The sequence below is a fragment of the Hipposideros armiger genome, unplaced genomic scaffold, assembly GCF_001890085.2.
Source record: "Hipposideros armiger isolate ML-2016 unplaced genomic scaffold, ASM189008v1 scaffold_96, whole genome shotgun sequence".
NCBI lineage: Eukaryota > Metazoa > Chordata > Mammalia > Chiroptera > Hipposideridae > Hipposideros > Hipposideros armiger.
In genome coordinates this window covers 1,153,590-1,179,154 of record NW_017731446.1, presented here as the reverse complement: position 1 = coordinate 1,179,154, position 25,565 = coordinate 1,153,590, and the positions used below count along the sequence as shown (strand labels likewise).

Sequence of the window (25,565 nt, the reverse complement as noted above, 5' to 3'; positions counted from 1 at the left end):
TTAGTTGATCTCCTTCTGTGTGTGTCATTTCCCCTTGTTTCAATCACATACAGATAGAAATAATATTTCCCATGGAGTACTCATTGAGATCCAAACTTTGTTAGTCAGAGACAGGCCACCTCACTGACACAGATTAAGGGCTAGTATTATGGGAGCCATTGGTCGGATTAGGGCTTAAATGATGTGGGTTCTGATCTTGTTCCAATTACAATACTTTTATAATACCAATGGATGAACAGACAATCTTTTAAGGTCCCTTTCACCTCTTTTTTTAAAAAGTGATTCTTTTTTTTTAAATTTGCTTTTGTGAGATAATCTCAGGGCCTGAAATAAATTATTCACTTGTATCAATAAACTCTGAGAGGAGTTACAGCAGCAAGCTCTTTTCACGTGGTGAAAGTGCTAATCAGTAATTCAGCCCTGCCCCTTTGCTCTTCTGTCCTTCAATTCTAACTTAAGACTTTCCAGGAGAAGAAAAAAGGAGTGTGGGAGAGAGAAATGAAGTTCTAAAAGCAAATACATTACTATTCTTATTTCAGTGTTTTATATATTCTTTAATATATTTAGAAAATAATTTCTAATGCAGTGAACAATCTAACAGAGATTCAAATGGACTCTAAAAATAAAACATCTGGTCCTTTGTACCGTATTACATCTAATACCCAAGTTCAAATTCTAGTTCTGCCACTGAATAATCTTGAAAACTGGGCAAGTTCCTCAAATTCTCTAAATCTTGGTTTCCACATCTCTAACACAGGAATAATAATAGTCCTTCATAAGGTTACTGTGACATTTAAATGAAGTAATTTATGTAGAGCACATAGCACATATGTGCCTGGCCCTGGAAGTGCTAGATTAATGTTAGGTAGCAGCTGCTGCTGTTGCTATTAAAATACACCCCTCTGAACATGGTGACCTGGGCATTCCACAGTCAGTTGCTCAAAAAAACAACTGCTTGCTTTGACCCCTTTATTTTAAATGGATAGCAAAACATCTTTTAAATTCTTCCAGAGCTTACAATTCATATAGAGTTTATTATGTCTTCAAGTCAGATATAGACCAGCATGAGAAAATCAGAGAGGATAACAGGTCCCTGTGGCCAACCTTTGTATCCATTTAAAATCATTCAGAGACTGGACAGAGCTTTAGCTCCTCGTTATCACCTCATTAGAAGAATCAAGTCCAAGCCACGTAGAAGCTAATGAGAAGTACTTTTGTTTCATTGTACTTCGGGTTCTCTAAAGTAGGTAAATGACTAGTTTTATGGAGAGAATAAAGAAAACCTTTGCATTTTCAAAAACAGGTAAAACCTGGGGGACAAGGGAAAACATACTATAGTGTGTAATCTGTTTTTTGTTAAAACAGAATTTTGAAGAAAGAAAGCCTTTTTCCCCCCCCCAAGAAAGGCATTGGAAAAGTCACAACTGTTTTACTCAACTATTTTGTGCACCAGTATTTCCAAGTATAAAGAAGCTAGATTTCTCCTTTGTTACATATGTCTTTACACAGCATCTAATTTTTGTTGGCCTTTGAACTGTTTCACATAAGTGAAATTTTTCCCACAGATTGAACCTCATTCTTTTAAGCACCAAAACTCTTTTACATTTTAAGCATTTCTGGAGAATTTATCTTCTTGTAACAGAGTAGTACACTGAACCTAACTTGATTAGAAATAACTTAAAACAATAGTGTTCTAGCTTAGAGTGGTACTTTCAGGTTGGTGGATATATGAGGATACCTGCCTCTACAGTAAGTGATCATAGAAAGCTTGCTTTTTAAAGCTCTTTTGTCTGCTTTTTATGGTTCGTTTTTTTTCCCCTTGCCCTATCTCCTTCACACTGTTAATAAGCTACCTGCAGAAGCCTCTCTTTACTAGTTTCTGTGTCTTTGACTTTTCATCTAGGAAGGAGGTGAGCTAGGGATGGACTTGAGGGACTCTTCTCTGACCAAGAACCAGTTAATATATATATATATGCCTGCTTTAGATACATTCCTGGTTATTTTCAATGCTTTGGTTTATTTTACTAATATCTCAGTTGACAGGAGGGAAGCCATCCACTGTGTTGCTACTTGTTATTTAAATGATATGGAGGACACTACCACTGACAGCATTTGCTAAACTCCTATGATGTGCACAATGCTAGGTGCTTTATATATATTTGCAAATCCTCACAGTAGCCTTGCAGGTGGATTATATTATCCTTACTTGACAGTTTATGGAAATTAAGACCCAGCGAGTTCTAAAATTTGCCAAAGGTCTCTCAGTAAGTGATAAAGCCAGGAATCAAACCCAGCTTTATCTGACTCCAAAGCCAGTATTCTTTTCATACCAGGACAGGTTTTTGTTTTTTTCTCCCCAAGCTCAACCCTAAAATCTATATGATTGAAAAACTATAGTCTCACTCTAAGAAGCATTAACTGCTTTGACAATAGGTATGGGCCTTTTCCAGGTCAAAGTATGCGTTTAACTGAAAGTTGAGTCACTATTTTTAACATATTTTGTAAAGTTCTGTGAATGCACAAGCTCTCGAAAGTTTTCTCAATCGGGTACAATAGTATATGTAAGTAATAGGGGAAAAGTACTTAAGGAAACCTCCATTCCCATCTTTATTTTCTCCTTTTCAGATTCCCTTCTCAATAACGTCACTCAATGTGCTTCCCATTGCTCTCTACCCCAGTTGAGTAACACGAGGTCAAGATTTTTACCCAAGACCTTCTTACTCTGAAATAATCCGAAGCATTCAGGAGCCTGTGGAGCACACTCTGTCTTTCCTCACCCACATAATTGTGCCATGAATGAATACTGCTTGTTTAGCACTCACAGGCACTTAGCCTAGGAAGCCATGTAGCAGAGCTTAAATCTGAACTCCACCCCAGCTATTGACTAGGAGTTTAGACTGTGAGCTTTGCATTGAGCTCTCAGATATGAGTGAGAGCATGTATTTTGGGAAAGTAGGAGGCAAGGTTTAGACTTTTTTTTAGTGATGGGATCTGTACTGACTTCAGATTCTTCTTGTCCTGCTAGCCTGTTCATCCCATTAAAGTATTATTGCAGATTTGTTAGTGACAATGGGGTTCACTTAGTACTTCAGAGATAGAAGGGGCCCTTCGATATGTAGTTGAATCTTGTTTTACAAGTGAGTACACTGAGGCCCAGAAAGACAAAGTGACTTTTGCTAGTTCACACAGTAAAATGGTTTAACTTATGTTTAATTTGCTGCTTAAAAACTGGAAGACTACTCCTGTTCCCATAGTGAATATAATATATTAATGAGTTACCGTAGAATAAAGTTCAGGTGTGCAAAACGCATTGAAAATAGGAGAGAACTAGGAAAACAATTCGAGTTTTATGGGTTCCCTTTATAATTTTTCCCTTAGGAGATCTGGCCCAGAATCCTACTCAGCTACTGCCTGTCTAAAACAGTGTCCTGTAGGACAGGCTAAAAATCCTCCTGGTGTTGATGAGCAGTAGTGCCAGTCCGAAAGCTTCTATTTTAAGGGGATTACTGCCCTTTGGAAATTGGCTTCTAAGGTTGTATTAAGCCCAGAGATATTTTAAATTGAACTGAGTCATAAAAGCAAAAATACAGAAGGAGGCAGTCACCATGAGCAGCTATCACATGCAATAGAAAAGTCAGTAACTAAGGTAACCCAGTTAGCACAGGCCATTGGCATTCTAACTAAACAAATTGTTGTTTAAATATTTTACTATCACTGGACATAAGACAGATATATGGTCACATATAGCTGTTGTAGCCCCTTTATTCCAGGTGTTAGCCCTGTTTGTCATCTGTAAATTGATTGGAGACTCTCCAGTGGATATGTAGACTAAGTTTGGCAAACAAGTTTGAAAAAGAAATTGAGAATATTGAATCATATTAGCTCTTTGTTTATAAGAGAAAAAAGCCCAATTAGAGAATCTCTTAGGAAGGGTAAGAACTTCCATGAAAGAGATTTTCAGATGAGTTCCTCCTAGTTTAGCCACTGAAGAGGTAAGTAATGGAGGGAAAATGAGAAGGAAGGACTGAGGAAGGTTGGAGGGGGAAGAGAAGGAGAGAAAAGAAATCCATTAATTAATTGAGGTTGGACAAGCCTAAATTTGCTTGTCAGTTCTGACATTAGCTATGTGACCATATGTAACTCATCTGAGCCTCAGTTTCCTCTATAAAAACAAGGTAATGATTTCTATTGTACAGGTTTGTTGTGATTATTAAATGAGGTAATGTTTGTGGAAGCACCTAGTGTGGTCTGGGGAGTGCCAAGGTGTCAGAAAGCTGTCATTAACAAGTTTCCAAAAGCCTCTCTAGCTTTTGTTTAATCCCTATATGCTTTAGGCATCTGCTGTTGCTTGTCTTTAAGATAATGCACTGCCCTGAAAGTTTGGGCGATTGTCAACTGGGGACCGATTCTGTACTTTTTTCCTTTTCAACTGAAGGCTAGTTCAGTGTTTCTGAGCCTCTTTTTGGGCTTCAACACAAATGAGGTAACAAAGGAGGCAAAATCGACTTTCCCTAATTCAGCCAAGAATGTGTTCAAGCTCTCATCACGTGTTATATATCCCCTACCCTAAGCTGTGTCTCTCCATTCTGGCCAAACACTGGCGGAAGCTACCTCAGGTCCCTGGCAAGCATTTGAGAAATAATACAGTAGTCTGCTCCCATAGTTGCCTATCTGTGTCAGCCCTGGGACTTAGTTCTTCCTGTTTCTCTGGGTACCTGCTCTACAAGATTCTTCAGCCATCCTGTCCTAGTGACCTGTTGCCCAACTAGGGAGGCCCAACTAGCTCACAGAGATGGCTCCAAACTTTTGACCACACCCAAAGAGTGGTGCATTAGGTGAAGCATTCCTGGCCTGTACACTCACCTGGTTTCTCATTGGTCAGGAATTTGACCCAAAAGAGTCCTGACTTATCTTTGATCTAGGAAGGTGACTACCGGTTTGACTAATTCAGTAAATGAAACACTTTTCCAAAATCACTATTCGTTTATGTATTGTTCACCTACAACAAAATCTAGATGTGCTTTAGTACTTTGTAGGTAGAGCAGGTTTTGCTCTTGGGGTTGGAGGAGGAATTTCACCTGCCCAAATATGATATAACCTACTTTTTTAAAAAAGGATCTTACAGTGTTAAGGCTTTCTGTTAGCTTATACTCAGACCAACTTTAGGTGTCTACGTTCCCCTTGAATTGTAATGATTTATGAAGGATCTTTGAGTTGAAAAGTCTCAGAATGAGATTATTAATCTCATGCTACTTTGTGTTCCAGATGGAGTCACATGAAAAGCATGTGCCAGTCAAAATCATATACCAGTAGGATCAAGAACCCCCTTTTCCTGTCCAGAGAGCTTTAATTAGTGTTAGACAGACGGAGGGGTTAAAATTGCTTACAGGGAGTTCTTGTTTTTAAAAAATCACTTATGAAAGACTGTATGAAATGACATCCTCTTTTTTCCCCCTAGTCTTTGGTTTGGTGTTAATATTTAATGACAAGACAGAGGTGTTCTTTCTATGGATTCCCTAGGCATCTGGCTTCTCGGTTTAGGGTTCAGACCAGAACTAAACGCTTGCAAGTAAAGGAAGCAAAAGAGATTATAATATTAATAATGGGAGTAGTGGGAAGTCAGTGGGAACAGGAGTATAGGTGTTTTCTTCCTTTTGTTGTTCTCCAGATTTTGCATTTGATTAATAGTACAGGAAAAAAGTTTTTAAAAAAGCAGCAGTAAAAAATCTAAAAACAAAAGGCACAAACCAAGTGATTCAGAACCCATCTACACTTCATTAACTACCAGGAAAGTTACCGCACCTTTCTTGGCCTCCCATTCCTTACTTATAAATTGAAGGTACCTCCCAGGAAGGAAGGAGGTGAGGATTAATGTAGATATGTCCTCTTGAATCCGAGTTCCTTCCTCCGAGGCAGACGCGACTCATAAAAATATGGGGGAGGGTATTTATCATTGTTCTTGTTACTAGTGGTGCTAGTGTTTTGATGCTTACAGTGATTAGATTAGATTGAACCCTCAATTCCTCCCCAACATGCACTCCTCCGCTCAAAATAACAACACCACATCATTTTTTACTGGGTTCTTTGTGTTAGCCTGTTTTTAGACCCCAATTTCACATGTGAGTTAAGCCACTTAGAGGCTGTTAGAGGCTGATGGCACTGAAAAAATGTTTGGCTGGAATTGCTAAGCATGATCAGGTTTGTGAGGTTGTAAAAAGAGCTGAGGAACAAACTTCCATGACCTGGGTGAACAAATTAAGGAAAAGTGTTTTAATAATGACAGACCAGTAATGTTCTTTCAAGGTACTGAGGCAAGCCAGAAAATTTGCATTCCAAAACACCAAAGGCATCTTGCCAACGATTTGTTCATCACATTTTGCAAAAGCCTCAAAGTTTATGGCTTTATCAGTTTCCTCCCTGATGTTTCCTGCAGATTGGAGGTGCTTACTATGATAATCCAAACACAACTATTTGTGTAAGTTGAAGAGGATTTCAGTTACACAATAACAGCTGCAACTTTTCTGTTCTTTCAGAAAGTCATCATTCTCCAGGTAATTCTTATTACTTGAAGAGATAAACAAATGCTGGTAGTTATTAATGAATTAATGGAGCTGTTGCAGTTGGACCCATTGTGGGTCTTGCTTCACCCCTGCGTTCTGCAGCTTATGAGCAGGAACCAGGACTCAAACCCAGTGTTCCTGGCTATAACATCTGTAATCATTTTCCCCAGTGTTTATTTATTTTTTTTTTAGAATACTTTCAAACACTCTGCAAACTTGACAAAAAAATTGTACAGGGAATGCTCATATACTTACCTCGTAGATTCTATGTTTTACTATATTGTTTTATTATGTATCTTTCCATTTACCCATCCCTCTTCTGTTTATTTTTTAATGCATTTCAAAGTAAGTTGCAGACATCCCTAATCTTTTTTTAACAGCTTTATTGAGACATAATTCATATGCAATACATTTCACCCATTTAAAGCATACAAATCAGTGGTTTTTAGTATATTCACAGATATATGAAACCATCACCATATTCAATTTTAGGACATTTTCATCAACGTGCAATCTTCCAAACCCTGTCCCAGCCCCTAGGCAACCATTAATCTTTTTGTCTCTATAGATTTGCCTATTGTGAACATTTCATATATGTGGACTCATACAATTTGTGGTCCTTTCCTGACTGGCATCTTTCACTAGCGTAGTATTTTCAAAGCTCATCCAAATTATAGCATGTGTCATTACTTCACTTCTTTTTCTTTCCAAATAATATTCCATTGTATGAACACACCAGATTTTATTTATCCATTTCATCAGTTGATGGACATGTCCACCAACAATATACCAAGATTTGAATTTCCCCACATCTTTGCCAACACTTGTTATTATCTCCTTTTTTATTGTAGGTCCATAGTCTTTTTATTACACTCCTCCTCTCATTGACTCAACCTTGACATCAAGCTCTAAACCATTATATCAGTGCAGTATTGTCCAACTCCCTTTGTAGCTATGTGATTTATATCAACTGTAGATCTGGCTCTTATGCATACAAGGAGTTAGCTTATCTGGGCTTCTTGAATAGTTTCAACATGGCATCACAGTGTAGAGATTAACAATTAGTGTTTTAAAGTCAAACAAATCTGGATTCAGATTTTTGCTCCCCTACTTAATTTCTGTGTGATTTGGGCAAGTCACTTTACCTCACTGAGCTTCAGTTTCCTCATCTGTAAAGTGCAGGTAATTCCTACTACCTTCTTGGGGTCGTGAACATGAATTTGCATGGTAGGCATTGAATAAATGGTAGCTCTGCTGCTGCTGCTGCTGCTGCTGCTGCTGCTGTTACTTTTTAATCTGTTCTAATGGTGTATGTGAGACATGTTTAACATCAAATAAGATTCCCCAACATTCCTGAAAGACTACACAATTTGTGGACCAGGAGGTTGGGGTGGTAACCTATGGAACACATGCCAAAGATTTCACATGGGTCTGCTTTTATTGGCATGCAGTCCGGTTGCGACCACCCTCCCTCCCTGCCACCAACGTCAGTCCTTAGCTTAGGAGAGTTATTTGCTGCCAGACCCAGCCTTTCTTTTAAATCCCAAAGGACTCACATATTAGAACACATTCTTTACAAAGCCTCTCTCTCGTGAGGAGAGAGAATGATAAAAAATCATCAAACACTAAAAACACCACAAAACAGTGGGCTTAAATTCATAAAAACACAATATATTACCATAATATTGAGGCATTTGGTGGAAAAGCAATTCCAAAGGTGGCACCTGTTTCCGAGCATATGCCCTGGGCAGCAGATGATTGAAAAGGCAGAGTCACAGAGAATATCTGCCCTAGTTACGGACAAAAGGTGGCAACACCTTCTGATCATTCTGTTCAGTCACTTTAGTAACAGAGTTTCATCATGAAAGAAAGCAGTACAGATTCCTATCAAGGATAAAGGAGAACTATTGTAAATAGGATTCAGTAACATAGTAAAAAGGGTCAGACTGTGCCTTTAAAAAAAAAATCCTTGTTTCTTAGAGAAGCAATGAAGTTTAGGATATAGTTATTTACCACATAATTATTGGAAGGGAGAATGTTGGTGATGCTGCAACATAACAATTACCTTAAACAGAGAAAGAACTTCCATGTATCTCTTAAAAGTTTGTGTACTATAGATGTTAAAAACTAGGGAAAGGGGAGGATAGTTTTAAATGTTTGAGTTCTGGCATTTTTATTTTTTTAATACAAAGCCCTCTGAGGCTCCTGTGCTAGTGTTAGGTGTGTGCTTGCCAAGCAGTGCCCAGTGGTGGTATATTGTGTTGGGATGAGCCGTCTAACAGAGAGGCTTCCATTCTAGTCACCATAAGGTGGGGACATGTGTATTCTTTCCTATCTAGTCTTTTTTCTTTTTTTTTTTTTTTTTTTTTTTAGCTGAGCCATCCTGCCACCTGTTGGCAGCTCTCAGCGGCACCTCAGCTCGGAAATCGAACTGGCGACCCTGTTGCTTAGAGCTCGCACTCTTGAGTGAGCTCTTAACCAACTGAGCCACTTGGCCAGCCCCTAGTCTTTTTTTATGTGTAGTCTTCAACCTTTCTCTCACCTATGTACAATAGCTAGCTCTGTTTGATTCCTGGGACTCCACACACTGTCTATCCCAGTCTGTCCTCCTCACCTCTACCATTTTCCTAAAACACTGTGTTCATCATGTCACCCTCTCCCCTGCTCTGACAAGCAGTCTGTTTGAGCCCATGTACTGTCTATTCCAGAACCTCCACTCCCCTGTCTACCTTTTAAGGCCAGATGTCCCTTTTTTTTCCCTCCAACCTAGATCCACCATCACTTATCCTGTACATTTCTACCTCCTGCTCTTTACCCATGTTCTTTTCCACCTGGAATCTCTGATTCATCCTTCAAACTTGTTCCAATACTACTAGTCTTTAGATGCCCTGCCCAGGTTCCGTCTTTATGTAGGGGACACTTTCTTATATGGAGTCCTAAGTGCTGGAGGTACAAGGTGAATTAAAATGAATTAAAATCCCTGCTCCCAGGGAATCTCATTTCCCTTCATTCTCCCTCTTTTTTACTTAGTTATAGCCACACTGGCCTACTTTCTGTCCTTTAAACCTGCCAAGCTAGTTCCCATATTGAAAACTTTATACTTGTTATTCCTTCCATCTTCACAAGGCTTGTTCATATCATCATTCAAGTTTCAGCTCTCATTGTTGAAGAGCGTTGAACATGGATGAGGTCTTCCCTGAGCATTCCAGTTTATCCAGCCGCCGGGCACTCTGCTGTACACCCCTGGTGATCTTTGGTTTACTTATCCATATCTGCAGTCATCTTGTTTTTCCCATCTCCCCCCTTTTTCCCCCACCTCCCGCTTTAGATTGTGAACTCCTGAGGACAAGGTTTTCTGTCTTGTTTATCACAATATTCCTAGTACTTTGAACATACCAGGCACACAGCAGGCTTTGAGTAAATATTTGTTGACTGAGATGTCCCAGTCACTGTGCTTGGCCATGGGAGTGGTGGGCCGTGAATCATGACCATCCAGGTGAGTGACCTGTCCAGGGTCGGAATAAGTGACTGGTAACTGCTGGGTCAGTTTACATTTATTTGCTGTTTATCTTTTGATGCGATCTGCTTAATTGTACTCCAGTATTCCCCTGTCCTGTATGCTACTCAGAACAGAATAAGAACTGCCTCATTTATTACAGGTTTGCTCAAAGCTAACTGTGGCTGCTGGCATCACTGCAAATACTATCTATGTGTTGAGAAGAATGTGGAAGAGCCATGTTGCTGCTGCGATATGGCCCTGTGATAAGCTGTCCATTCCAGAGACACGCTGTCACCACTACTGTGCCCTGTTACCCCAGGCCACTCGGTTTCTTTGTGCTTTTGTTTTCTTCCTTTGCAGAATGAGTTTTGGGGATTAGATGTGAATAATACCAGGAAAAATATAGAATGCCTACAATTTTAACTTTTCCCCCCTTCTTAGATGTGAACGATTAGAAGAACAACTAAATGACCTAACAGAGCTCCACCAGAATGAAATCTTGAACTTGAAACAGGAATTGGCCAGCATGGAAGAGAAAATTGCATATCAGTCCTATGAACGGGCCCGGGACATCCAGGTTAGTATGAAGGATCAGGTGTAAAAGCGAAATAGTCACAGAAAATTAATGGTGGTTGTCCTGGGCTAGGGGGTTGGGGGAGTTGGGGGGATTATTGCTTAATGGATGCAGAGTTTCCGTTTTACAAGATGAAAAGAGCTATGAGATGGATGGTAGTGATGGTTGCACAACAATATGAATGTATTTAATACCACTGTACACTTAAAAATGGTTAAAGTGAGAAATTTTATGTTACGTGTATTTTACCACAATGAAGAAAAAGGGATGAAGTTACTGATACATGCTATAATATGTATGAATCTGGAAAACATTATGCTCAGTGAAAGAAACCAGTCATAAAATGCCACATTATTGTATGATTCCATTTATGTGAAGTGTCTAGAATAGGCAAATCCACCGAGACAGAAAGTAGGTTGCCATTGGGTGCGAGCAAGGGGAGCGGAGGGTAACAACTAAGGGGTAGGGGATTTCTTTTGGGGATGACAAAAATGTCCCAGAATTTCGATAGTAGTGATGGTTGCACAACATTGTGAATTTACTAAATGTCACGGAATTGTACACTTTTATGTGTGTTTTACCACAATAAAAAGTTTAGAAAAAAAAAGATGGGGAGGATAGTGTATCAAAAGAAGTGAATACCAACTGTACCTAATTCACCTGCTCTTCAAATGAGGTGCATTTCTCAAATATCTACATGATTGGAGGTGGTATATTTGTTTGCAATCTTGGGAAATGTTTCTCAGGATCACAGTGGTCTCATTCTATGGAAAACCTCATGCATTACGTCTGTTAGTCACTACTTCAAGATCTGCTCTGACAAGTCTCATGTCCATCTGTCTATCTTCTTCTATAGCAAAGGGGGCTTTTGTCCTAGCTTCCAAATCCAAACCTTTTACAGGCATATTGCTAGGCAGTTTGTGAGAAATACAAGCAGCAGTAATGTTCAGAGGGTTAGTAGCCCTCTGGTTTATTTTGTGGGAAAATAGAATATTTAACTTTTTTTCATCCCAATTGGGAGGTATTTCTAAGGGAACAGTTGGTGGTTTCATATGAAGGCCTCTTGAAATTAGTCTGAGAGAAGGGAAGTGGTCACAGTAGCCTAAAAGAATCAAGAGCATCTACATCATTTGCCCAGCGGCCATCTTTTCCAGGCCCCTGGAATTCTGTTTATGTTTTAGTTTTTTCCCCAAGATCATAGTGAGCAGAGATGTATCCATTGTCTGTCCATTCTCTAGCTAGCTTCAGTCTGAAGTTGCCTGGCCTTGGCTTCAAATCCTAGGAAGCCAGGACCCACTGAAACAAAGACCAGAAAAACCCAGGGCTTCCATCACTGCTTGAATTTTGGAGGGTATCTGACCATAGCTAAGGAAATAGGTTATGTCCTCTTGAGTGTTATGGTAAATTTCATACAGACTCATGGGTGAAGGTCATGGTCTTGATGGTAGCTGATCACTTGTAATGTTTGGTTAATATTTGGGCATAATGTCCTCTTTACAGAGATCAACCTTAAAAAGAGGAGTGTTCTTAAAAGAGAGCAGGGAGCCCTTTTCACTAATGTGTCAGGGATTGACTCAACTTGAAAGACACCAGGTAGTGTGTACAAGGATGTCCAAAGGATGTTCACCTCTCCGTTGTTACAGTGAAAGAGTGGTAAATAAATCTCTCCAATAGGGAACTAGCTGAATAAACTGTGACATTCATACTATGAAATGCTGTGTAGCCGTTAAGAAGAAGGAGGTGGGTCTCTATGTATTGACATGGAGAGATTGCCAAGACTCAGTTGAGTGAAAAAGGCAAGTTGTGGACCAGTTCCTATAGTGTGATACTATTTATATTAAAATAGAAAGTAAAAAAATAATTGCATACATTTCTCTAGGCATACATACGTATATAATTAAACACAGGCGAAAGGATGAACACACACCAAACTGACAGTATTACAAGGGCAGGGGCTGGAATTGAGGAAAGTATCAAGAGAGATTATGTGTCCTACTTGAAATTTCTTTTTATGTTGCAAAAATATGTGTGTCCTGTGCAACTTAATAATTTTTAAACGAGAAAGAGAGGAACAAAACATATATTTGAGGTCTCGTCATTAAAATGTTCAAGACCAAACCTAATTGTGGCCACTGCTTCCTGTATCAGCCATCCCACAGGAATGCAGTGGAGGGCAGTTCAGGTGAATAATAATTACTGAAATAGTGAGTTATGCATTTGGCCTCTCACATTCAAGACTCCAGCTTACTTGCTTGCTTGTTTGTTTGTAACAAAAATTAGATTCTATTTGAAATCATGTACCACAGAGTAGATTACTGTCATAAAGGTTACCACACCTTTGGAAAATATTTCCAGAAAAGACAGTGGTGTGACTATGCTGAATCTATCTAAGCATTCATTTTTAAAAAATTAAATTTATTGGGGTAACATTGGTTAATAGCATTATATCAATTTCAGGTGTACAACATTATAATACATCATCTGTATACTCCATTTTGTGTGCTCACCACCAGAAGTGTAGTCTCCTTCCGTTGCCTTGTAATTGACCCCATCTACCCTATTCTTCCTCCCCCAACCCCCTTGGCAACCACCACTCGTTGTCAGGATCTGTGAGTTTGTTTGTTTGTTGTATTCATTTGTTGTTTTTTGTTTTGTGTCCCACATATGAATGAAATCATGTTTCCTGTCCTTTTCCATCTGACTTCTGCTTAGCATAATACTCTCAAGATTTATCCACATTATCATAAGTGGAAATAGTTCATCTTTCTTATGGCTGAGTAATATTCCATTCTTTGTATGTACCACATCTTCTTTATCCAATCATTCGTCAAAGGATACTTGGATTGTTTGCATGTCTTGGCTATTGTAAATAATACTGCAGCTAACATAGGGGTACATACATCTTTACAAGTGTTGTCAAATTTTTCAGTACATCTCTAGAAGAGGGATTGCTGGGTCAGTCCCTTAATTTTGGGGGGAACCTTGATTTTTTTAAGGAACCTCCATACTGTTTTCCATAGTGGCTGACCAATTTACACTCCCACCAGCAGTGTATGAGGGTTTTCTTTTTCTACATCCTTTCCAACACTTGTTATTTCTTGCCTTATTGATAATAGCCATTCTAATGGGTGTGAGGTGGTACCTCATTGTAGTTTTGATTTGCATTTCTGTTATACCATAGCTAGTGACACTGGGTATTTTTTTTTCATGTATCTGTTGGCCATCTGTATGTCTTCCTTGGAAAAGTATCTTTTCAGGTCCTCTGCCCATTTTTTAATCAGACTCTATTTTTTTCTTGTTGAGTTTTATGAGTTCTTTGTATACTTTAGATATATATTAGCACCTTATTGGAGGTATCATTTGCAAATATCTTCTCCCATTTGGTTGGTTGCCTTTTTGTTTTGTTGATGGTTTCTTTTGCTATGCAGAAGCTTTTCAGTTTGATGTAGTCCCCATTCATTTTATTTTTGCTTTTACTTTCCTTGCCTTTGGGGCCAAGTTCACAAACACCCCTCTGAAACCAAGGTCCCTGAGGTAAGTGCCTATGTTTTCTTCTATGTATTTTATTGTTTCAGGTCTTATATTCAAGCTTTTTATCTATTTTGAGTTAATTTTAATTAGATAGCAGTCTAGTTTCATTCTTTTGCATGCAGCTTTTAGTTTTCCCAACACCAGTTTTTGATGACTTTACTTTCTCTGTTGTATGTTTTTGCATCCTTGGTTGAAAATTTGTTGCGCATATATGTGTGGATTTATCTCTGGGCTCTCAATTCTGTTCCATTGGTCTGTGTGTCTTTTTCTGCCACTACCATACTCTTTTGGTAACTGTAGCTTTGTAATATACTTGGAAGTTAGAGAGTGTTATACCTATAGCTTTGTTCTTTTGTCTCAAGGTTGCTTTGGTGATTTGGGGTCTTTTTGTGGTTCCATACAAATTTGAGGATTTTTTTCGTTCTATTTCTGTGAGAAATACCATTGGGATTTTGGTAGGGATTGCATTAAATCTATATATTTCTTTTGGTACTATGGTTATTTTAACAATGTTAATTCTTCAAATCCATGAACACTGAATATCTTTCCATTTGTTTGTCTTCTTCAATTTCTTTCAACAATGTCTTATAGTTTTCAGTGTATAGGTTGGTCCTTCACCTCTTAAGTTTATTCCTAGGGATTTTATCCATATTATTTTAAAAATAAATTGAATTGTTTTCTTTATTTCTGTTTCTGATATTTCATTGTTAGTAAAAAGGAGCACAACAGATTTTTGTATGTTGATTTTGTATCCTGCACCTTAATTGTATCTATTGTTTCAAATAGTTTTTTCATGGAGCCTTTAGGGTTTTCTATATAGAGAATCTTTTCATCTGTAAATGGTGACAGCTTTACTTCTTCATTCTCAATTTGGATGCCTTTTATTTCTTTCTCTTGCCTGACTGCTCTAGCCAGGACTTCCAGTACTATGTTAAATAAGCAGTGGTGACAGTGGGCATCCTTGTCTTATTCCTTCCTGATCTTAGAGGAAAAGCTTTCAGTTTTTCACCATTGAGTATGATATTAGCTGAGGGTTGTCATATATGGCCTTTCTTATGTTGAGGCACTTTTTTTCTATACCCATTTTACTGAGTGTCTTTATCATAAATGGATGTTGTATCTTGTCAGATGCTTTTTGTGTTATCTATTGATATGATCATGATCTTCATGTTTTATTTTGTTAATGTGCTGTATTGATTGATTTGCATATGTTGAACCATCCTTGTATCCCTGGAATGAACCTCACTTGATCGTGATGTATATTTTTAATGAATTGTATTCAATTTGCTAGTATTTTGTTTAGGATTTTTGCATTTATGTTCATCAGAGCTATTGGTCTGTAATTTCCTTTTTTTGTGTGTTCTTGCCTGGCTTTGGCATCAGGGTAATGTTTGCTTTGTAAAATGAGTTAAGAACTAGTCCCTCCTTTCAATTTTTTGGAAGAGTTTGAGAATTACAGGTATTAAATCTTCTTTGAATATTTGGTAGAATTCACCAATGAAGCCATCTGGTCCTGAACTTTTGTTTTTTGGGAGGCTTTTGATTACTGTTTCAATTTTTATACTAGTGATTGATCAGTCTGTTTAGGTCTTCCAGTTTTTTATGTTTCAGTCTAGAAAGGTTATGTATTTCAAAGAATCTGTCTTTCTTCTAGGTTATTGAATTTGGTGGTATATAGCCTTTCATAGTATTCTTGTATAATTCTTTGTATTTCTGTGGTGTCCATTGTAACTTCCCTTTCATTTCTGATTTTATTTATTTGAGTCTTTTCTCTTTTTTTCTTAGTGAGTCTTGCCAGAGGTTTGTCAGTTTTATTTCCTTTCAAAGAACCAGCTCTTTATTTTATTAATTTTTTCTATTTTTTCCCTCTATTTTATTTATTTCCTTCATTTATAATCAAAGGAAATTTTATTATTTCCTTCATCCTGACTTTGGGCTTTGTTTGTTCTTCTTTTTCTAGTTCTTTAGAGTGTAATGTTAGATTATTTGAGATTTTTCTTGTTTCTTGAGGATGGCCTGTAATGCTATAAACTTCCCTACTAGTTCCACTTTTTGCTGCATACCAAATATTTTGTTATGTTATATTTTCATTTTCGTTTGCTTCTATGTATCTTTTGATCTTTTATTTTTTTCTTTGACCCAGTATTTTTTTCAGTAGCATGTTGTTTAATCTCCACATATTCGTGTTGTTTCCAGCTTTCTTCCTATAGTTAATTTCCACTTTCATACCATTGTGCTTGGGTAATATACTTGGTATGATTTCAGTCTTCTGAAATTTATTGATACTAGTTTTATGCCCCAACACCTGGTCTATCCTTGAGAATGTTTCATGTGCACTTGAGAAAAATGTATATTCTGTCATTTTGGGATGGAAAGTTCTATAAATATCAAATATGACCTTTGCTCTAATATGTCATTTAAGACTGATATTTCCCTGTTGACTTTCTGTTTGGATGATCTATCCATTGCCGTCAATGGGATATTCAGGTCCACTAGTATAATTGTTTTGTCAGCTTCTCCCTTTAGGTCTGCTAGTAATTACTAAGTGTTATGTTTTCTTGATGAATGTCCCCTTTATCATTATTAAATGTCCATCTTTGTCCCTTGTTACCTTTTTTATCTTGAAATCTATTTTATCTAAGTGTGGCTATACCCACTGTTCTCTGGATGCCATTTGCTTGGACTATCACCTTCCACCCCTTCACTTTTTTTTTTTTTTAAGATTTATGCTGGGGAGTTGGGGGAAGGGGAACAGACAAGTTGCTCTCCTTTTGGTCTTCAGTCTAGTTGTGGAGGACATTGCTTCACTGGCCCAAGTTGGCACCATCATTGCACTCTTTCCAGGCGAGGCAGATCAGTCGCCGGCTTCTGGACGGCCGCTCACTGCGTATTGGGGAATTGGGGGATGGGAACAACGCTGGGGAGTTGGGGGAAGGGGAACAGACAAGTTGCTCTCCTTTTGGTCTTCAGTCTAGTTGTGGAGGACATTGCTTCACTGGCCCAAGTTGGCACCATCATTGCACTCTTTCCAGGCGAGGCAGATCAGTCGCCGGCTTCTGGACGGCCGCTCACTGCGGCTGCTGGCCACTCACGCTGGCTGCTGGCTACATACGGTAGCCCATGGCAACCCACTGCCACAGGGGCTGCAGCCTACGCCGTCCCCAGTGACTCATGGCAGCCCAGCTCCAGGTTGAGCTATTGTTCAGCATCTTAGCTGTAGAGGGCAGTGTCACTGGCCCTCATATGTGGGATCCGAACCAGGGCCCTCCGGCATCCCAAGCCAGTTCTTAACCATCGCGCCACTCGGCCGGCCCCCACCCCTTCACTTTGAGCCTATGTTTGTCATTGTAGCTGAGATGGGGCTCCTGAAGGCAACATATAGTTGGGTCTTGTTTTTTAGTTCATCCTGCTACTCTGTGCCTTTTGATTGGTAAGTTCTGTCCATTTACATTTAGGGTGATTATTGATATATGAGGATTTTTTACAGCCATTTTATCTTTTGTTTTCTGGTTATTCTGTCTCTCCCTTGTTTCTTTTCCCATGTGTTTCTGTCTGCTATTTTAGTTTGGTAATTTTGTATGCTTTTTCTTTTTCCTGGTTTTTTGTTTTTTTCTTTTTTCTCTATGTTATATGTGCCTCAGCTCTAGATTTTTGTGTGTGTGGTTACCATTAGGTTTGTAAAAAAAAATGTTTTATACATACAGTAGTCCTTTTTCTTCTGGTTACATCTTATCTTCATTCATCTGTACAAGTTCAGCCCTTTTCCTCTTCCCCTTTTATGTTTTTGTTGTCACAAATTATCCCTTTTTATGCTGTGCATTTGTTTTCAAATTGCAGAACTTACAGTCTTTTTTAAGTTAAGCTTTTTTCTTTTTTAACCTTTTTCTATAATTGTTTAATACTCTATTCTTAAACAGAGTTACAGTTTCCTGCTTCTGTCTGTTTGTCATCTTACTTAAAGTTTTATGTACTTTGTCTTTTTGTTTCAGATAGAAGAGGTCCTTTCAACATTTCTTGTAATGCAGGTCTTGTGGCATAAAGTCCTTCAGCTTTTGTTTGTCTGGGAAAGTCTTTATTTCTCCTCCATAGCTAAAGGATACCTTTGCTGGATGTTTTATTCTTGGCTTGTGGTTTCTCTCTTATAGTATTTTGAGTATTTCATTCCATTCTCAGCTTATAGGGTTTCTGCAACAACAACAACAACAAAATCTGATGGTAATCTAATGGAGTTTCCGTTGTAGGTTACAGTCTTTTTTCCCCGTCTGCCTTGCAAATTCTTTGTCATTAACTTTTGACAGCTTTAATGTATTGTGTCTTGAAAAACGTCTTTTTGCATTAAGATAATTAGGTGTTCTGTTAGCTTCTTGAATTCTAAGGTCCAACTCTTTCCACGGGTTTGGGAAGTTCTTGATTACTTGTTTGAATATGCTTTGTTCCCTTTGCCCTCTCTTCATCTTCTGGTATGCATATTATCCGTATGTTGCTCTTTTTAATGGAGCCAGATAATTCTCATAGAGTTCTTTCATTTTAAAAAAAAACTTGGTTCTCTGTCTTCCTCCTGGGTCATTTCTAGGTTCCTGTCTTTGAGCTTGCTAATTCTTTCTTCCCTCTGGCCTGCTCTCTAATGTATTCTGCATCATTTATTGAGTTATTTGGCTCCAGAATTCCTTTTTGGTTTTTTTTTTATAGTTTCTTTAAAAAAGAAACATACTGGGCTGGCCGAGTAGCGCATTGGTTAAGAGTTGGCTTGGGATGCCAGCTCTGAGCAGCAGGACCCTGGTTCGGATCCCACGTGAGTGCCAGTGACGCTGCGCCCTCTACAGCTAAGATGGTGAACAACAGCTCAACCTGGAGCTGGGATGCTATGAGTCACCTGTGATGGCGTAGGCTGCAGCCCCTGCTGCAGTAGGCTGCCGTGAGCTACTGTGAGCGGCTGACAGCCAGTGTGAGCTGCCGTGAGCGGCCTTCCGATGGCCGGCGAGCAATTGCCTCAGCTGGGAAGAGTACAATGATCACAATACCAAGATGGACCAGTGAAGCGATGTCCTCCACAACTAGACTGAAGAACAAAAGGACAGCAACTTGTCTGTTCCCCTTCCCTGAGTTCCCAATGCTATTCCCTCCCCCAACTCCCCAATAAAATCTTAGAAAAAAAAGAAAGAAAGAAATATACCAAAGTGTTTACTTAGTAAGTTTACTTACCTTTTTGGTAAGGAGTACTTTAGAACTCCTAAGAAAAGTACTCCTTTTGTTCATTAATTTTCTTCCTGAATTTATTGAACTACCTCCCTCAGTTCTCTTTTTATCTTGTTGAGCTTCTTCATACCTGCAAACTTAAATTCTCTTATCATTTAAATCAAAGTCTTCTGTAACTTTGAATTTGGTTTCGGGGGGAGGCTTTTCATTTCCTTTCTGTGCTCCCATGTTACCTTGGTTGTTCATGGTATTTGATGGATTATTTCTCTGTGTATTTGAGGTAATAAGCTCTTCTATTGTTTAAATATTGTTTTGCTTTCAACAATTCAACAGGTTGATAGGTGGGGTACTTTCTTTTGTTTTCCAGCAGATGGTGTTATACCACAAGTTTTTGTTTTCTCTTACTATTTGTGCCTCTGGGATAGCAGGTGAAGTGGCATTGTTTCAGTTAATAAAAATATTGCGTACCTACTGGGGTAGTGGGTGTCCCCTCTGTGACCAGCTTGCCTCGGTTACAGGGCACCACTGGTGGGGGGTATGTGGCAGGTGGTGGAAAACCAGTTTCATGAGCCCCCAGAACTACCTCCTTTTTACTAGTGGCCGCTGGCCCCACTGTATTTTTGCCTCTACCAGGCTCAGTGAGGATGGGTGGGGCAAGAAGGTGAGTTCACAATTTTGTGGCTCCACTGTACTGTTTAAGATGTCTCAGTTTTCTCTTCCTGGCTTTGCTGGGTTGGGCGGGGGCAAGGGAGGCAAGTTTGTGATCTGGCAGCTCCTCCCCACTGGCTGGTAGGCACCTCTGCTTTGCCCTGGGCTCAGCTTTCTTTGCTGGGCTCTTCAGATGTTCCAATGTGTTGTCTTTGAGCTGTGCTTGTGTGTGGAGCAGGGGATCCTTTGAGTTATAGTTGTCCTACTTAAATTTAAAGGGAGAAACACAGGAGTCTTCTTACACTGCTGTGATGCTGTCATCACTCTCTAGCATATTTAAAATCATTGTCATACTTCAAGGTGCCTCTGGCTTGCCCAAGGGGCATGTCAGCTACTCAGCTTACTTGAGAGCAAATGGCTTACCTGTTCCCTGTTCTGGCCCACAGGAGGCCCTCGAGGCATGCCAGACCCGCATCTCCAAGATGGAGCTGCAGCAGCAGCAGCAGCAGGTGGTACAACTGGAAGGGTTGGAGAACGCCACTGCCCGGAACCTTCTGGGGAAACTCATCAACATTCTCCTGGCGGTCATGGCAGTCCTTTTGGTCTTTGTCTCCACGGTAGCCAACTGCGTGGTTCCTCTCATGAAGACTCGCAACAGGACGTTCAGCACTTTATTCCTTGTGGTTTTCATTGCCTTTCTCTGGAAGCACTGGGATGCCCTCTTCAGCTATGTGGAACGGTTCTTTTCCTCCCCCAGATGATGCTGGTAAAAGAAAGCAGTGCTCCCCTACCCTCTGGCGAGTGCATGCAGCAAAGAATTAGACAGCAACTTACCTACTCTGAAATTTTCTACAACAACAAAAGAGTTGAGTGAATCTGTTTACATTTAGAATAATGTTTTTTTCTTCAAGAGACGCAATTGCAATAGTATTTTTTAGATTTTATCCAAGAAGTTTTTTGAGCAAAAATCTTGGATCATTTTTATGTAGCATGATTTTCCTTGGGATGCAAATCTTAAACAGTCCTTTAACATGAACCAACAATCTGGAGCACACTGAAGGGCATCTAAATTGTGGCTTGAAAGACTTCACTAAAACCCACTAAAAAGATGCGAAAAACCTGATTAGGGAAACCAGTTAAACCTAACACCCTGCCTTGTCTGGGCTCACCACCTCTACCCCTCCCAGACTAACTTTACTGTGAAATCCTACCACATTCCATGTCTGAATTTTTGGATTCAGAGTGGATTTTCCTTGTCCGTGGAAGAACACGTGGATCTCCCTGGCTTTCTCACTCAAGCTGGCCACTCCTGCTAACCCTGAAAGTATGATCGCTTTTGAACCTGGTCCTGTAACCTTTGCTAGAATACAGAAGTGAGCGTGTCACGCCCCACAGGATCACTGCACAGTCCTACTGCAGTATTTTGAAGTAGCCCTCCAAATACTTAGTTTTAAGCAAAATCCCATGGCCGCACTTTTAAGGTTTTTTTAAAAATACGTGTACAGTCACCAATTTAAAAAAACAAAAAATCCGAACAGCATACTTGAAGAATGTAATACTCAATCTCTCAGTGCTTCCTTATGGTTTCTAATAGGATTTTTTATTGTTGTTATTATTATTGGGTTTTTTTGGAAAGGGTTGGGAGGGTCTTTTATTTTTTCCTTTGAAATAAAGAAGTGATGTTTTTAAATGAAGAAATGTGTGGATATTTAAGTGTGCTGCTCCCTCTTGTCTTGAAACAGTTTGAGTAAGGAAGACTTGCTGTAGTTGCTGCCCCTGACGCCCTTGTTTTGTGATTCAGCTTAACTCCCTCCTCTGGCTGCTTCTGCTGCTTTTTGGTGTTTGCCGCCCCCACACCACCACTTTATGGGCTTGGCTTGGTTGGAGAGGAAAGGGGTGTGCAGGGAAGAGGGGGAGGCTGTTTCCACAAACCAGCAAGATAGGATATAGTGTTTTTTTGCCCCAAGAAAATGTTTACCCAGTGACCTTGGGCTGGGGTTGTCTTCAGGAAAAATTGAGACTATATTATGAGAGTCATAAATAATTCTTTGTGTTTCCTTAATTTATTTTTAACACCCTATAATTACTGAAACCAAAGTGATGTGGAATCTCCTGTCTGCATTTTGGCCCCAGCATCCTTAATTTCAAAGCTTTATTTTGTCTGCCTGAGAGAATCAACTAAAGGTGATTCTCACTAAAGAGCAGAGAAGGAAGTGTCAGGTTAGAAGGACCCAAGTTTGGGGTGTAAAATGTTGTCAGCTTCCTATTCAGATAGACTGACCTATTAACATAGCTACGCTCAGCGGACTTTTATAGACAATTTAGAAAAATGGACTGAGACTTCTTCCCCATCCTATAACCAATCAGTTCCACCATCCTGGTGAAACTTGGGTTTTTAGCGCCTGTCTAGAAAGCTTGGCTAATCTTCATATTCATAATATTGAATCACAAATGCTGTTTCCCTCTTGGCCTCAGCTCTGGGCAACCAAGTAATGAGCAAGGGGCACATAATGTGCCCCAAAAAGAGGAGCGAAGCATGCTTTGCCTATTTCCCCATCCTGGGAAATTCCTTTGAAACCAGATTAGCATTGCCTTGTCTGAGACCATGGTTTACATGACAGCTTCAGCCTCCTTTGGCTTTGGCAGGCTGGCCTTCTCAGAGTTAGCATGTTTCCACAGTCATTTTGATATTTTAACTCAGGTACCCCAATCTTCACTCTGTCCCCAGATGATTGTAGTGCACCTATGAGCTCTGTTGAGCTCTCAAAATTAGTGCCCAGAGCAGGGACCACAGGGGTGATTTTTCTTTTTAACAATAATTGGAACCAATTCATGTTCAGGCCAAAAACAAATCGTTCCCAAGCCTGTGTATTTAAAACGTTAACTTTGCCTAAAAACATTGCAGTGACTTTAGGCAGGAGTGCCAAAGGACACCGTGACCTTATCGAACTAGCCTACTTTCTCCTTTCTGCTTCAGCATCATGGCTCAGAGGAGAGAAGATAGCCACACAAAGTTACTGAAAAAGTGCTCTAACCACAGTCCTCCAGTTTTTCTAAGATGGAACCTTTGAGTCTCCTAAACTCTGTAGAGGCTACTAAGTTTTGTCGGCACTAGAAGTCACTATGATAGATGGATTGAACTTGTTCCATTTGCCTTGGGACAGTTTCTATCAAAGGAAGGTTTTCACCTCTGGAAAGCCCCCTGAGCTCCCAGCCAAACATGCCCGTGCTAACTTACAATTCTCCTCTCTCAAACTGTCTTAGGAAGGACCTTCAGGCTAGGTCAGGCACAGTGACGGCCTCCTAGCTCTCTTCTCGCTTGATTTTTCACCAGGCCCAACAGCTGTCTACATTTAATGCTGTTCGTAACCATGAATCTGTTTTGATGCCTTTCCCCATTTTCTGCTGCCCATACCTGTTGCCTTTGAGTTTCTTTGTACTGTGGCTGTTCCTGGATTCTCATCTATTCAAAGCTCCTGTATAACCTCGCTCTATGGTTTAACAATTGTTCTGTGAGTGGAAACTTCCCCTCACTTGAATGCTTCTTCTCTTGGAAAGACTACATGCATTCCCTTTAAAATGAAACATTCCTGGATTACTTGTTAGTGGATGCGTGAGGCTGGCTGTGGTAACCTGGGTGATTCTGTTCAGGTTGTAGAATGACTAACATTTTACCATTTTTATGATAATTGAAGGGCAATTCTCTGTCTGCTCCAGTTTCGATTCCTTGGTACATACTCAGTGCATCCTGGCAAGGAAGGCTCTCTATTCCACTGACTCCTTAAAAAGCAAAAGTAGGTTAAGTTTTACTTTTCAATGACCGGGATCTTTTCTCTCCCTTGTACCTGCTCCACCCTATTGAGGTAAAAACCTGATACCAAGAAAAGCACTGGAATCAAGCCTTCCTTGCTAGCCATGTCCTAATGATGAGCATATTTTCATGTGGTTTTCCCTGCATTGGTTGTGTTTCTGATTTTATGAGGTACTGTCAGTTGAAATGCTGAATTCCGAGTGAGTTCCAAGGAGGAGCTGCCTTTCAGTTTTGGAAAATATGCATCCAAAAGAAAACCAAATATTATCAACCAATTGACAAAGGCAAAATTAATGGTTCCCACCCCCAAATGGAATTTGGGGATTTTGAATGTGGCTCTAAGAGTTAACATTTCTGTCTGTGTGTTGTGTATGCTAGGTGATAACTTCAAGTAGGATTGACTACTAGATTGTAAGTGTGTTTTATCAAAGTGTGTAAGAATAAAAACTCACTTGCACGAATTGAAAAGTACAGAAATGACACTTGTGAACGTGTGAACGTTAACACTGTAGTTGATAGATCTTAAGCTGCTAATTGTTGAGAGAGAATTACATTTATGTTTTGTCTGGTTGCTGCAGATTCTCAGCAGCACTTTTACTGTACATACAAATTGAAATAAAGACCTCAGCTATTAACGAGGTGGTTGGACTCAGATTTGTTTTGCTGTTTATTTTTGCATATTCAGTTTCCAGTGAAAAGTTTGTCAGTCTGAAGACTTTCCACTAGTTTGTACATTAGAAACTATGTGTACATGTGTTGCGCGCGCACGAGTGTGTGTGTGTGTGTGTGTGTGTGTGTGTGTGTGTGTGTGTGTGTGTCTCTTTAGCCAGTATCCTTAAACCTTAACTTATAGTAGGGTGGCTGTCACTGTCTCCCTGGATTTTATACACATCATTTTAGACTGGCACTTTGCCACAATTCCATTTGACTGGTAGGTAAGACTACATTTTAGTCCTTTGCAGGGAGTTCTTTAGAGGCAGGACCCCAAATTCAGCATCTGAAGGCCCCAAAATGGGTATAATAATCCCTGTCCATTCTTATAAGGCTTTGTAAATAAATATTATAATGGGTGTATAAACATACTTTGTAAAATACTTAACATTTGACAGTCTGTATAGATGTAAGCAGTTATTATCTAGCCTAATTCCATCTATGGTTTTGTTCTAGAGGTAGGAATTCTATTACGACTCTTCCTTGATGATTTCTGGGAGGCCTTTGGAAATCTAGAAGCTTAATCTTGCCTTTGAAAGGGTACCAAGCAGGGACCTGATGACTTAGTCCTTCACAGCCCTGATCTATATGTCAAAATATTTGGGCCACACTTCTGACTTACTAGTTTTGTGCCTCCTACCACATCTATAAATTAGAAATATCACACCCATCTTGATTCTACCTAGCAGATGTTATGAAAATAAGAGAGGCCTCTTGTGAAAGCTTTTAAATTGCTGTGAGAATGTCCTTAAGCTTCTAGAAACAGATGTGCAGGTTGTACATTGCCCAATCCCAAGGGGCTCCACAAGTAAGCTACACTGTGATGGATACATCCCAGTGTTGTACAGTGTATAATGAGCACCCACAGCAGCCTGATTATAGGTGATACATAATTTCAGAGCCTGCTTTATTTTCATGCATTAAATACTTTGGAGCGTGGAAGGCTGGTAGCATAAATCTGAGAAGCTGTGGTATAGAAAACAGATTGGGAAGGTAGAGGAGGATATATGGCCAACTAGAAAATGCATGCCTCAC

At 39.5% G+C, this 25,565-nt stretch overlaps 1 protein-coding gene across 20 annotated transcripts in view; it reads left to right on the top strand.

Annotated features, from left to right (window-relative positions):
• The window catches only part of TMCC1 (transmembrane and coiled-coil domain family 1), a 222,694-nt gene extending 198,221 nt beyond the window's left edge, over positions 1–24,473 (top strand). For all 20 annotated transcript variants that reach the window (XM_019646009.1, XM_019646008.1, XM_019646003.1 and 17 more), the window contains 2 exons: positions 10,501–10,636; positions 20,455–24,473. In XM_019646009.1, the coding sequence (XP_019501554.1) occupies positions 10,501–10,636; positions 20,455–20,769 (451 nt within the window). In that variant the 3' untranslated portion in view covers positions 20,770–24,473. The remainder of the gene's footprint in view (positions 1–10,500; positions 10,637–20,454) is intronic.
• The last annotated feature ends 1,092 nt before the right edge of the window (positions 24,474–25,565 follow it).